Source organism: Dufourea novaeangliae, unplaced genomic scaffold (assembly GCF_001272555.1).
Source record: "Dufourea novaeangliae isolate 0120121106 unplaced genomic scaffold, ASM127255v1 scaffold57, whole genome shotgun sequence".
Lineage (NCBI taxonomy): Eukaryota > Metazoa > Arthropoda > Insecta > Hymenoptera > Halictidae > Dufourea > Dufourea novaeangliae.
In genome coordinates this window covers 1,770,567-1,784,236 of record NW_015373937.1, presented here as the reverse complement: position 1 = coordinate 1,784,236, position 13,670 = coordinate 1,770,567, and the positions used below count along the sequence as shown (strand labels likewise).

Below are 13,670 nucleotides of genomic sequence, written 5' to 3'. Positions count from 1 at the left end.
CAAATGTATTTTTATCTCCAAATAATAGTATTAATAGATAACATTGTACTCTCTTCTTATATACTACTATAAAAATATACTAATAAGTTATTTATTAAATATACATAGAACTTGGGTACAAAAACGACAATAATAATGAAGTATGTTACAATATTTTCGTTTATACAATAGGATGTATTTATGTATTAAAGTGCAGATGGAGACAAAACTTTGCTCACTCCTAAGATCTTCTCATCATTGGCTGCTTGATCTTGCATTATTTTGGCATACTTTTCATTATCTTGCAGGTCCTCTTCGTCCAACATTTCTTGCATCCTTTGTTTATATCTATAATCGTGTAATGTATAGTGACCAGGCAAATTCATAATTACCATACCTCTATTGGGACAGTATACCAACATGAATTAGCTATCTATCTATACTTACATTTCACTGTCAGGATTATTCTCCTGATTTCTACATTTCTCTAATTTCTTTTCCAACGCCCTTACCACATCCCTTGATGGAGGTTCTACGCATTTAGCCATAGACCTTATTTCTATAATACACATTTTATGTACAGGGTGTAATATATTCTAACAATATTCCTAAGTGCTATCTGTGAGGTTATATTTACTTCTTACTGCTTCAATTATACAGCCTAAGTGCTCCTTGGAGAATAAAATATCAGTCACATAATTATCCAGATTAGCAGAAGCCCTAGATGTTGCGTGTAGTGTAGCTGCTAACGCCACTTGGCTTGGAGCATAAAGTAGGACACTATCAGTCAAGAAAACCCTTTCCAAAAACTCATCTATGTATGGCCTCAGCCTTTCTGGATTCTCCAAAGAATTATATCTAGTCTAAAAGTTCATGCATTGAATTTATGTAAATATCAAATTAACTCTAACATCACTTTCATTATGTACCTTGATATCTATCATTAGTCCCTCTACAGGTCTGAATGGATTATGTACTGTTAAATTGTAATTCAATTGTTGCATAAGAAGCAATTCATTATTAAGTATAATATCAGATGCCTTTTCCCTGTCACCTTTAATGTTAGCAACAAACTGATATATGGAAACATTGAACTCCTCTACCTAAAATAGGTCCCTTGATGAAAAACAGGTATTAGCACAGAACATGTGAAGAAAATTAAATGATAATTACTTTACAGGCCAAGTAAACGCATGTGACTAAAATCTCTTTCGGATGATAGTCCATGACACTGTTTCTGAGGTAGAATCGTTTGAAATAATGCAATGCAGTTGCTATGGTAGCTCTTGGCATTGGAGGACTAAAGCGACGGCAGAAATCTCTCAATTGCAATTCATAAAAACGAAGTAATGTACGCTCCTCTGTAGATGATAGAAAATGTTCCTCCCTTTCCTCTGGCTTTTAAAAATATATAGTCAATGTTACAATTATTGTTCTCAAGGAACTAACAATTGTTCCTTATTGTGAAAATTTTTATAAATAGAATCAAAATAGAACATACAAAAGTGACAATGTAAAGCACTGTACAAATGTATCGGCAATTACTCAGTGTTGTTACGAATAACGATGTAATGTCAAAGATATAATGCAAAACACCGAGCATCTTCGGAATTAAGTATATATGACAGAAATAAGAACTTACCACAAACAACTACCCAACTTACCGTCATATTTTCACCATGTCTCTCAATAAATTCAGCATTTGTTTTCTCCCTCAGCACTGTTAAGTCATTTTCATCGCTGAATATCCAATACTTTTTTTGAGAACTTTGTGGGAACATTATCACTTTGTCTTGGACAAATGGATTCGAAAAATCGTACTCAAATTCGTAAACGTTGTACCGCGAATAAACGCGGTAAATACGAATAATGCGTGTACACTGTACCACCGACTAGGTATAGAATAGACCACCGACTAGATATAGAATAGACCTATCATCCAATGCTTTTTTCTGTCCCACGTTCATAGGGCTACGAGGCACTATTGACACTGTGTGGTGAAAACGTGCGGTCTTGGAACCCCCGGAGATATTGTATTTTATTGTCTCTCAACAGAGAACAACTTTTGTGTTGGGTATCAAGGTTAGAAAAATATAATTCGATACAAATAGGTATCGATACTTTTGTTTCAATACCTTCATACAAAAGTAGTTATGAGTAAAAGTATCAATACCTTGGGATTATCGATTCAACCCTACACACACATAAGCTCTACCAAAAGTCGTGCAGCTATGTATACATGTGTTTCTATGTGTATAGCTCATTGCTCATTGGATGCATTGGAAGAATTGAACTTGTAGATGGCGTTGTTACTGTTTTTTTTATTACTAAACTTACTTTTACAGTAATCGATGTTGAAAACGTGAGATTTTGTGGATATGTTTATGTAATATTTAAAGTCATCAGCTTGTACTAACGCCGCTGATACACGAATATTGTTCCGTAAGTCTAGTCGCATGTGCATGTATAAACGTAAGTTCTTTACGGTGTTGGAATTGTAGTAGATCATTTCGAATCCACTGAAGGTGATAGTTATTGGTTAGGGATAACAGCGGTCGTTTGTGAAAATGGAAGTGATTTTGGGTCGCAGTACCACACTCACCAGTACCTTAGGGTTCGGGCCAATGTTTATCAATAAAAATTTGTTGGAAACAGTGCGTTTTATGCGGTGCACTGATCCGAAACGTTGGAAGCTGAAACTACCCGGTAGGTCATACCGCGATTTTCTCAATGTTTTTGCCATTAGCGTAAGTATTGTTGTTATTTTCGTTGCCTGATCACTTTCAGAAAGATATCCGCGTTATGGAAACTTATCATGTAACTCTGTTCCAATTTTCAATCGTATTACAACAAATCAACTGCCACTAAGGTATAATATTACTAAAAGTAGTGTTGCAGTTACACGATACTGTGACTCAAAGCAATGTACTAAAGATGATACACAAGAACCACAGAAAAAACTATCAGTATTTGCAAAGATGAAACAGTTGACCAAGGATTATTGGCATGTCTTAGTGCCAGTGCATATAATTACTTCTGTAGGTTGGGTAGCTATATTCTATGTAACAATTAAAAAGTAAGCACAAATATTGAATTATATCATATTTTCGTGAGCATTTACAAAAGCACATTATTTTATATGTACTATTTCAGTGGTGTAAACATTGCAAAAATAATGGAATTCATGCACTTTGGTCAAAAGTATTTAGATATGGTACAAAACTCCCGTGCAGGAAACTGGGCTTTAACATATGCCTTATATAAAATGTTTACACCCTTAAGATATACAGTGACTATAGGTAATTAAATAGAAGCAACAATTAATGTTATTGAATTCAAAAAATTCAACAGAGTACTAATAATGATATGGATGTATAACACATAGGACTCACAACAATGACGATCAGACAGCTAAGCAAATCGGGATTAGTGAAACCTTTACCATGGGGTAAACAGCGTCAAGTTACACCTAAGGTACTGCCTTCATGAAGTGCTCTTTATAAATATTAGAGAAATCAAAAGTAACAATACTGATACTTATCTGAAATATTTGTGTTCTCCTGTTCTTCTTACATGCATACATGATATAGCCTGCGTGTGATGCTTTGTGTAGGTTTCTGTTACTTTGCTAGAATAAAAATTTTTGCTTTAATATTTCTCTGTTACAATTAGACTTCCTTAGATCTAAAATTTAATGAAGTAATATACCTAACATATGTAATTTTGTTTGATATGTTGTAGACAACAGAATCAAATAAAACAATGGGAGCACAGAAAACGACATTTAAGGCCGAACAACATACGGAACCCCCAAAAACGTAGCGGTGTATGGGACAAAGCTGATTAATTTTTATGTGGACTTTAGATTTCGAGTTTCGTATAAATCGAAACCTAATGTGCGTATAAATGTACATTTCCTCTTATAAATCTGTAATACTACTGTGTTATGATAAAAATCTACTGTAAAGTTACATCGAAGATCTTAATTTAATCTTCCCTTCGTCACCAACGAAACAATATGTGATTAACGTTGGCAGGTATACTCTTCTTTATTTAACGGTCGTTTTCTTTTACATACCGCGCATACATTTAAATAACATTGTACTTTTTATCTACAATACTCGCAGCTTAAACCTAGACGCAAAGATATTGATTAATCTTGAAACATAGCAAATTTTTTGGCAGCACAAATTGTGCGTTGTAACGTTAGTTATGATACTGCACCAAACCTAACCCTATACTCTTCTGAGCATGGGAGTCTTAAAATTTTGAGCTTCGGCTGGAACATACGTACGATTATAAATCATTTTGTTAAATTCCTGAGCAATATCAATAAATCCCGAGAGTATTGCGTAAGTTTTCGATCAAACTGATCGGTGTATAATGTATTGTCGTAATAAATACTGTTAGCAAACGCGATACATCAAGTATGGCATTATGTGCCACCGTAGAAGTCTTGATATCGGACGTATCCAGAAATCTTAGGTCTCGATTGTTGAGATCCATGTACTATCGTCGATCCTCAGCATAGTGGACACGTCACAATAATATGATTATGTAAATATTATATACAAGAACTACATAAAGGAATTATTACTTAACGAAATGTTGTTATTATGCTAATATATCACAGTTGCCTACGCAACTCGCTCATCCTAATGAGACCACTGCAGTACGTGCAGTACCTTGGACAAATAAATAAGACCACATATATTAAATATACCACTTACCTATGTATATTAGTAGCTGTCAATGGAAAATTGTCGCAGAATGCGACCATATATTGCTAACGAAGTGAAATAGATCATCGATAGGTTACGATATTGATTAGACCCGAATAATCTAAATGTTCCCAAAGGGCAGTGTAAGTATTTCGGTTCTGTAAATAGCCAGTCTTGGTATGCTATTCTAACCTCTTTTCAATCACCATGGATCGATAAGTAAAGTATTTTCACCTTAGTAATGGATGATTTGATCAGTGACTCGACAGGTGATAGATACGGACACGCGTATAGTTCGAAGCAGTAGTCATTTAACTTATCCCATAAATTGATAACTAGCTGATACTGGCTGTGGTGCCCTAGGTTGCGTGTGGGATATGCGTTGGATGTGGCACGCACGACACATGAGCCTGCCGTCGAGTGGGTAGCATCGTTTGTCCGGTTCGTCGGTGAGTTGCATACCGCAATCTTCGCATACGTAGCAATCCACATGAAAATCTTTGTCCATCGAAACAACCCTCACAGTTTCCTCAGTCCCCTAAAAGGCGGTACGATACATAAAGTTGTATCATATAAAATAAAATTGTAAAACATGTTTAGGAAATAGCATCGCCGATCTGAAGGCAACGTAGTTCACCTCGACAGGAGTGATCCCCTTGCCACAAGAGGCACATTTCGGCGCGAACATTCTGTGATAGTCATTGACACAGTAGATTTTATTGTCCACATCGACTGTGAAAGGTACACCGTCAAGGCACTCGTTACAGACACAACACCTAAAGCACCCTGGATGATACGATTTTCCCATTGCTTGTAAAATCTATAGAAGAATTTATCATAGTTGAATTACAGTTTGGACAGAAACCATTCTAATATGTTCCATCTAATTACCATTTCCATAATCAGGTGTCCACAGATTGCGCATTTCTCGGCCGTTTGTTGAAAGCCAGAGTACTACAGACAGAACATCGTTGTGTGAGCTACGTCGCTCTGTCATTCATGTATCCGCATAATTATTATCTTACGTACCAAATAATCTTCCTCGCAGTAAACCCTCCCGTGGACATTGTAGAACGCTTTACCACGCAATGCTCTACCACAGGAACAGCATATAAAGCAATTGGTGTGATAAAGATTGCCCATGGCTTGGCAGGCCTGGCCGGCTCCGGTTACTTTCTCACCGCATGTGTGACAAATACCTAGAAAAAGGTATTTAAGTACACCTCATAATTATAACATAATTAACGGTGTGGCATAATAGACTGTTGAGCAACAAGCAAAATTTCCGCCAATCCCAGTTGCAAATGTATAACCGTGACAGTTTTATTGGTTGGGTTTAAAAATACCGTCGTCGACATTGGACAACGCGTTCCATTCTTCGTGGTCGATAACTGTCAGAATCGCAATATCGGGGAAATTAATCAGTGATAACGGACTCACAACAATCTACAGGTAACACAGACCCCGCCATCCCTTCCAAAGGATACTCTTATCCTTCATCCGCTGATCGCGACACTTGTAAATAGTTTCGATTTAACGACTTGGTTTCGCTACGCCAGTTCTGTTCGAACTAGAAGCCGCCAACGAGTCGGACTGGTCTATCTATAACGAGATTAGTTACCGTGGCAAGCACGACCTGGCCACGGCTGTTTGCTGTGTACAGGACGTTGCACGAAGAATAGAACCCGTACGGAAAAAACGACGAGGAACACTACGCTCGTCTAAACGGCCCGGCCACTTATCGACTGACGTCGACGCGCTCGATTGAAGCTCCTGTTCCATACGTATGATCGTAAAAGTTCCTTATTGCATTTGTCAGATTACATTCGAATTTTGCCTGAAAAGGTCAAACGAGTTTATAAAGACAATACAGAATAATTTGCATCGTATACTTCCTCCATTCGAATTACAGAATGATTGTGAAATGTTAGGATTCGGCAGTTTACGGAACGATTTAAATAAAGAAATGAAATAAGTCTGCGAAGTTTTTGGATCAAAGTCGGATGCTGTTAACATTTGTTGTAAGCTGACGATTCTATTCTCCTGTTGACGGGATATTAGCACCTACGACAACAAAATACAATCGATGTTGATAGCGCGTCCAATGTGAATACCACTTTACAGTGCTGAAACACGGACTTGGAACCGTAGGGACTGATATCGAATGTGTGAGAGCGCCTAACAAATGCATGTGACGGGCACACTTGTAGTGCTTCACGTAGATACGAAGACACGTAGGTGGAAACGAATGGGCCGAGAGTGAATGTCAACGAAACGTCTCGTTTTAAAAAGTTTCGCGCGACACACTGAAACTCGACTTCATTTTCCAAAACCGGTCTATCGGGAACTTGTATGTCGTGGGAATTGGCACGGTACCCTGCCGTTTTTTTATTTCCTACCAGAAGTATTTGAAATTACAGATTGGATCGTGTCAGAAATTAAGTAGCGACGGAATCGCGTTGGTAATTATTGGACTTCAATCTGTCGAAAGAGATTACCAAGAATCAGGGAAGGCGGACGATAGTAGGGCTTGTGTAAACACTGAATCAGCGAGGAACGTTCTACACGTGCAACCGGAAGTTATTGCGTATTAGCAACTAGGATGTCTTCGTTAGTTCCTCGATGAACCACTACTCCATACCGAAGTATTCTCCTTCCTCTTCCTGTTTCTCCATTTCCTCTTCCAGTTGCCTTGTCAACTCTTCTATTTTTCTTTCCGCTTCGGTGGGTCCCTAGAAGAAATAAATCACATCCCGTGTTGTGATCAATATTCACAAATATTGCCATGCATCGGAATGGTATTTTTGTCGCAGGAACGCATAAAGAGAGAAGTGATGGGACTATGTACACATGTGATTAAGGCACACATTAATAGAAGAAGAGGAAATACATGAAGCGTGTATTACATGCTTTTGTGAAGGCATGCACGGTTGATGAATAAAATATCGCGCGGTAACTATACAGCGGGTTGTCAGGAGCGAACAATTTACAGTCTGTGATTCAGCGACGAGTTCGGAGAAAGAACTCGTCACGAATTGTAAGATATTCTGAAATGTTATCTTACGTGTATTCTTTTTTTCGTCGAATCGAAGGTTTTCGAAATTTCTCGTGGATTAAGAAGGAGAACGTTTATCGGATCGTTGGAGCAATATATTTTCCTTCGAATATCCGCTAATCTTATCGTTACATGGGTCATTCGTTATGTAAAATATCAGCGATAGTGGTTGACATTCGTGAGATCATCGCTTAAACGCGAAAAGCAAGGCAGACCTTTTCGTAACTCCGTATTAAAGTCTAACATGCTTTCCGTTTATGAAAACAGTACGATGAAATTAACTATTGTTTGTAAAAAATATAAACTAGAGGTTCTCATGAAACGGTACAATTTTATACATGCAAAAACAGTCACGATTTTATATGAAATCGGCATGCAAATGGTTTAGCGATTGGCATTTGGCCAAGGCAAATCGAAAGCATCGACGCGTTCCCTTAACCCAATTAACACGAGTATAGCGTTACATTATAGATATCTTTAACAAACATAGAAGAGGGCAGACACTGTGGTTAGAGGTTTGAAAGGGTTAATGCTTTTTTGTATCTCATAGAATAGTTTCTTACTGAAGGTCTAGGCGGTATAACATTGTAGGGCAGCAGTCCCTTCCCTGTTGTAGGTTTAATTGGTGGACTAACTGACTTCCTTTCTTCTGGTTCTGGTTCAGATGGCCTTTGTAACACGGGTACGCCGGCATTCAAAAACACTGGACCAGCCACACCACTAGTCACCCCTGGAGGAAGACTAGTGATTCTAGGGCCATGGATATTTAAATCAGATTCAGTAGCAGCAGTTATAGCACTCGTCACTGGTGCTTGTACTTGACCACGTACAGGACTTCCAATGGTGTTATTTGAGGAAGATGATGATACATGTCGTGGTGAATTAATCATATTCTGTGCGACTGTATCAGATGACACTTGATTAAGAGTTGGACTCGTTTTTGGAGAACCCCTCACACTATTACTGTTAGCAATAATTCTGGAGGAATCAATACGACTGGGTGAATACACTGGTGATGTTTTTATTTCAGACGGATCAGGTATATCCTGAATAAAGTTTCTATCATTCTGAAGATTACTTAGTCTTATGTGCTCTGTTGATCTATTGGAAGAATAGATTGGGGAATTTCTGGCAGGAAATTCTGATCTAGGTTCTTGATGGTGATAGTTTCTCTCACTTGGTGATAATACTCTACTGGGAGAATAACAAGGTGAATTTCTACAAACAGGTTGTTCTCCCTGCCTTACACCGTACACTGGTGAATTCCTGGCCTGATTCTCCCCAGATATGTTTGGATTTGCAGTTCTTGTATTTGATTCCATGTATGGTTTATAATTTTGAGGACTATCTTGACGGTACTGTGACTGTTGTGCACTTTCAATATGATTTGTTGCCCTGAATCCATGTTGTCCACTCAATGTACTGTCCAAAGAACCACGATAGTGATGTGGTTCTGGGGGTAAACGAATTGGTGGAGATTCACTATGGTAAGGGAGTCCAGATCTAGGAGAATGTTGTTGTTGTTGTTGTTCAGCACTATAACTGAAATTTCTGGTTGGTGTTTGTAATTCAGATGGTGGAACATAAGCACTTCTGCCAGCCTGATGATCCAATGAAGAAGAAGATCCTTGTAAGTACCTTGATGTGGAAGAATCCACAGAACGTTGTAAGCTTGAGCCATCATAACTTTGACCACGAATGTTGCTACTCCTCTGTTGTGTATAAGATAAACTTTGTGTCATACCGCGTTGATTTTGTATTTGACCCACTTTTCCAGTCATGACAACATAATCACCACCATTTATGGTTGCAGGGTGATAATAATTAGGTGGAACTTGAGGACCTGGCTTATTTTGTGGATTCTCTGGATAATGCACCTCTTGAATATTTTCATAAACTGGAGGTGCTTCGTAAGGAGGCAACTCTTTTCCCGGTGACACAGATTGATATCGATTTCCAGTGGGCACTTGTGGTTGTGCTTTTCTAAAAGTGGGTTCATAAGATTCACTTGCTAAGGAGCCCCTGGGGCTACTCTTAGGACTTTTTCTAGATTCCACTGGATGATAATACGGCGGATGAGGTTGACTCTGCTGTGAATAATAATCAATATTCTCATACACCGGTGCTTGCTGATGACTTATACGACTTTGATTTTGTTGTTGTTGTTGTTGTTGTTGAGCACTTATCTGCTCCACAGGTTTTGGTGTAGCAAATCTCGATGCAGCTATAATATTTTCACGCTCATACAATTTATAATCAGTTGTCGTTGGTTGTCTGCAGCTTTCAGAGTTGCCTTCAATGAAACTTTCGATAGCACCGACTGGTCTACCAGGCCCTCTAGCATCGTTCCTGCTAACGGTGTTCCTAGACACGGGTACTTGAGCCTCGGGTCGTGATCCTGTGACCCTGCCGATACCCGTTGCACCGCCGGCGTCACTGGGTTCATCTCCGATATGCAGATAACCTAGCTTTTGTACGAAAGAAGCGTCGGCCGAGTTGCACATTGGCAGTGATTCACAGTGAGGCGATCAACGTTAATAAAAAAGATTCCGCGCTTGTCACTTGGATACTGATCGTGAGGCGCGTTTAGATCCAGGTTCCCGTCGTTCTGTAAACAATTGTTACAAACCGATACGACATCGTACGCGAAGCTGAATCAGCTCGGTGGTTGTCGTGTCAAATCGATCTCCCTTCAACTTGACGTTGCCCTCACCTTCCAACTTGTTCTCACTTGCACTGCTTTTCGCGCACACCCGTGATTCTCTCACGGAATGCGACAAAACACGACGCACAGAGTATCGCGTAGTTTGCTTGACCGAATCAGGCCCGTTTTCCCCCACGATTTTTGGGATACGCCCCGCGACCACGGCGCCTCGAACTTGCGTCTCCTCTTTTCGACTACCGTACGTCCACCGGCGAATCTCGGTTTCTCGTCCAGCACCAAAAATCACCACCTGCGAAAATTCACACGATACGCACACACATGCACCTCGCACGCATCGTGGTTCGTCAAGCCAGATGCCTGCGAGACATTTCCCCTGCTACAAGTCATCCAAACGTAGCGGGCATTGTCGTCTTGTACCACGGTGTGGCGCCACGTACACGATTTCATATCATGTATGTACATGTATGTATCTCCAGCTCATAATAACCAGTTAGATTTCTACTGTCGACCAAACAGGCATTTATTATTCCATCCAAAGAATAGAATTACAGTAGACGCTCGATAATTGATCCTCTCGGGGCTGTAGAGGGCCAAATTTCCAGTAACTGATGAATTAACAAGCGCCAATTGGGGTTTTGCTAAATTTAAAGCAGCAACCTAGTAGCGGAAATTGGAACTAATTCTAAAGCTTTTAATATGGCGCCATCTGGTGGGAATTCGCGAATTAAATTAAAGTTCTGGCCGCTGTAATTTTAGCAAATTTGTACTTATCCCGCGCTTTTTTGAAATTGAAAAGATTAAGATATTCTAATGTATGCATTGCGAATAATTCCCACTTCTGTATCTTGGAAATCTTCATAACTGTCACATTGATAAGCAAGTGGAAGCTGATTGATTATCTCACCATGTGTCATAATAGTTACATGATCTCAAATTGATTGTTCTAATGGAAACGAAATTTACACAATTTATTCATCCGTACGCTGGTGCGCGCGCGTGTGTAAAAAATAGTCGTTCCTCGAAAAATACCCAAATAATTTAGACGGTTGTGCACTAAATGAAGCTATCGTCATTAAAATAGAGATGGGAATGGAAAGAATGGACGCGTCGGCAGGTAAAGATGCAGGACCTTGTCTCGCGCACCATCCATGCATTCACGGGCACCGTGTTCGGCATAATAATGAAATGTAATTCCAACACCTCGCCTGTGTTTTACACCTACGGTAGTCAGCGAACAAGAATTATCTGTTAGGAACATCTCATGCATAGTTGGTTTTCCCCTAATGTATTTATTGGTCAGAAAACATTAACTCCCTGAGCGTCGCCATTTTCTTCACCCCCAAAATGTTCTCCCCAACGACTCCTTTCCTAATAACGATTTTCTATTTTTCTGCCAACTACACAAACCTTAAGTTCTAAGGAACATAAATTGAGCATCATTACGCCTTGTGTAGCATCATACATCGAGTGACTGTGAAGTACAAACGTGCCAAATCATAAGTATTCATATATTGAAAAATACTTTATTATGTCACCCGGTGTATGACAAATTCTATCGCCCATGTTACAGAGGGACCTCTGGTGCTCATCCCAGCTGGGCGAAGCAGTTATGGTCTTATTTGGTTTTTATTGTAATTGGGTTGTTAAGCCGCTGGGGGTAGAATTATGTGGTGCGTTTGTTATTACAATCTCGAGGGAGTAACTAACATAAGTCAATCACGAAACCTTATTCCCTTCAAGTAATTTCCAACAATTTCAGATTACTGTTACGTTTACAATGTACTCCTTTTTAATTATTAACGAAAGATTTCTGTCGAGCTGCACGGTTTATACCACGAGAATGTTGTTTCTTCTTCTAAGGCGCAACAAATGTTTTGCGGACAGAACTCTGGCTCGGTCTGTTGCACGTGTTGCCGTAACCGTGTCTCGCTGTCGTCCTACACGGGAAAGGAACCAAGTTTTCATTGGTCGTGTCTCGCAGCTGTTCACCGTTTGCGATTATTGTGGGCGACGCGCGATCTTACCCGACGAAAACTTTATATATCGCGAAAGGTGAATAAAAATCTTGGATTTCAAGCCTTCGAGCCACCCACGAGACGCCTGGGCACCCACGTTTGTCCCGGCACCTGCGCGGCACGTCGATATGTTGTTGGTCAATACTTGTTCAGATCAGTCTGCTCATACCGGTGACGTAACGTGTTGAGAGGGCTTTATACTTATTTTCATTAGCCTACGGTTTATATCCTGGCGCTTAGATGTACCCATGATTAAATCACTACTTCTTTTTTTATCAAATGTAGTACCTACCACCATCGCGTATTCCACAGGCATGAATTAAGATTTTTGTGGCCCAGGGCTATTAAACTATCGAGAGCCCCCTTGGTTGAAAAATGTTCTTGATCCGACGCTGGTATTGAATTTATTAAACGATGCTCATTTCTACTTAACGTTACATGGTGGAGTGATATAATAAATTATTACGTTCGAACCGGAGTCGTCCAGCGACAAATACCCATGGAAATGGCCACAATGGCCCCAGCGCGAACGGAAGTGCAACGGTGTGGCCACCATGCACGGGTAGCATAGTTCATTTCTGTCAAAAGTCGCGGCGCAATATGACATCGGGTTTACATATAGGTACTCGTCACGTAGGTCCGACAATAAACACTAGCTTTACGGCCATTGGATCACGCACGCGTGTGCTTCCACGTACACTCGCGTTCGCGTACGCGTAAAGACTTGGCTGGTGGCATGAGTACACAGGAAACGCGGTCCCTGCGTAACCCGCATGGCTCGGAATGCACGAGAATAGAACCACGCTTGTCTGTATGTGTCTGTGGCACTCCGTTTACAATAGAATGACATCCACACGCGCGGCTTTGTATATGCACGAGACACACGATATAATAATAACGAGTGTGTGTGTGTGTGTGTGTGTAGATACACGGGACAAGAATGTACGAGTGGACGCTTGTACGTTAACCTTCTTAACGTTTATGCGACGACAATGTATACTGTACAAGTCCCGAAACACCCACGCGATTCAAATGTTATGGTAAAGCAGCAATGTATAATCCACAATATTTCTGACATAAATGGCGGTAGGTATTGGCAAATATCTGTGGCTTTTATTAACCCTTTAACGCCTAGTATGACGTATATTTGCGTCACATCCAGAAAATTATATTTTCAGGGGTTTTTGTAAATACAGATGAGGTGCACGTATTGGGACCACTTTTGAGTCAACTAA

General features: G+C 39.9%; 3 protein-coding genes across 5 annotated transcripts; 1 reads left to right on the top strand and 2 right to left on the bottom strand.

Moving 5' to 3' along the window:
* Window positions 1-185: 185 nt before the first annotated feature.
* On the bottom strand, window positions 186-1,802 carry LOC107185432 (cyclin-H). The gene is made up of 6 exons (XM_015573104.1): window positions 1,644-1,802; window positions 1,153-1,377; window positions 909-1,082; window positions 617-842; window positions 427-538; window positions 186-327 (listed from the first exon to the last, which is right to left on the bottom strand). Exons 1-6 carry the CDS (start codon window positions 1,758-1,760, stop codon window positions 186-188), a joined length of 996 nt encoding a protein of 331 aa, XP_015428590.1. The 5' UTR covers window positions 1,761-1,802.
* A 511-nt stretch (window positions 1,803-2,313) lies between these two features.
* LOC107185433 (protein FAM210A) lies at window positions 2,314-3,833 on the top strand. 3 transcript variants are annotated; one of them, XM_015573107.1, is made up of 7 exons: window positions 2,314-2,451; window positions 2,523-2,685; window positions 2,767-3,055; window positions 3,133-3,278; window positions 3,365-3,453; window positions 3,570-3,588; window positions 3,721-3,813. In XM_015573107.1, exons 2-7 carry the CDS (start codon window positions 2,547-2,549, stop codon window positions 3,735-3,737), a joined length of 699 nt encoding a protein of 232 aa, XP_015428593.1. In that variant the 5' UTR covers window positions 2,314-2,451; window positions 2,523-2,546; the 3' UTR covers window positions 3,738-3,813. The 3 variants fall into 3 exon arrangements, with proteins under 3 accessions (XP_015428593.1, XP_015428591.1, XP_015428592.1); XM_015573105.1 differs by lacking the exon at window positions 3,570-3,588 and having other exon boundaries at window positions 3,721-3,833; XM_015573106.1 differs by lacking the exon at window positions 3,570-3,588 and having other exon boundaries at window positions 2,512-2,685; window positions 3,721-3,833.
* Window positions 3,834-5,016: 1,183 nt separating this feature from the next.
* Window positions 5,017-10,676, bottom strand: LOC107185390 (LIM domain-containing protein jub). Its single transcript, XM_015573056.1, has 6 exons — window positions 8,319-10,676; window positions 7,342-7,432; window positions 5,730-5,899; window positions 5,592-5,654; window positions 5,338-5,520; window positions 5,017-5,238 (listed from the first exon to the last, which is right to left on the bottom strand). The coding sequence occupies exons 1-6, from the start codon at window positions 10,257-10,259 to the stop codon at window positions 5,017-5,019; spliced, it is 2,670 nt and encodes an 889-aa protein (XP_015428542.1). The 5' UTR covers window positions 10,260-10,676.
* Between the last annotated feature and the right edge of the window lie 2,994 nt (window positions 10,677-13,670).

Excerpts from the sequence above, each read along its gene's own strand:
- LOC107185432 (XM_015573104.1), bottom strand. The coding sequence starts at position 1,760 with ATGTTCCCACAAAGTTCTCAAAAAAAGTATTGGATATTCAGCGATGAA. Across the intron at positions 843-908 it reads GACTAATGATAGATATCAAG|ACTAGATATAATTCTTTGGA; the intron begins GTACATAATGAA and ends ATGAACTTTTAG. Across the intron at positions 328-426 it reads AATAATCCTGACAGTGAAAT|ATATAAACAAAGGATGCAAG; the intron begins GTAAGTATAGAT and ends ACACGATTATAG.
- LOC107185433 (XM_015573105.1), top strand. The coding sequence starts at position 2,547 with ATGGAAGTGATTTTGGGTCGCAGTACCACACTCACCAGTACCTTAGGG. Across the intron at positions 3,279-3,364 it reads AAGATATACAGTGACTATAG|GACTCACAACAATGACGATC; the intron begins GTAATTAAATAG and ends TATAACACATAG. Across the intron at positions 3,454-3,720 it reads AGCGTCAAGTTACACCTAAG|ACAACAGAATCAAATAAAAC; the intron begins GTACTGCCTTCA and ends GATATGTTGTAG.
- LOC107185390 (XM_015573056.1), bottom strand. The coding sequence starts at position 10,259 with ATGTGCAACTCGGCCGACGCTTCTTTCGTACAAAAGCTAGGTTATCTG. Across the intron at positions 5,900-7,341 it reads AGAGGAAGGAGAATACTTCG|GTATTTGTCACACATGCGGT; the intron begins GTATGGAGTAGT and ends ACCTTTTTCTAG. Across the intron at positions 5,521-5,591 it reads GACACCTGATTATGGAAATG|ATTTTACAAGCAATGGGAAA; the intron begins GTAATTAGATGG and ends ATTCTTCTATAG.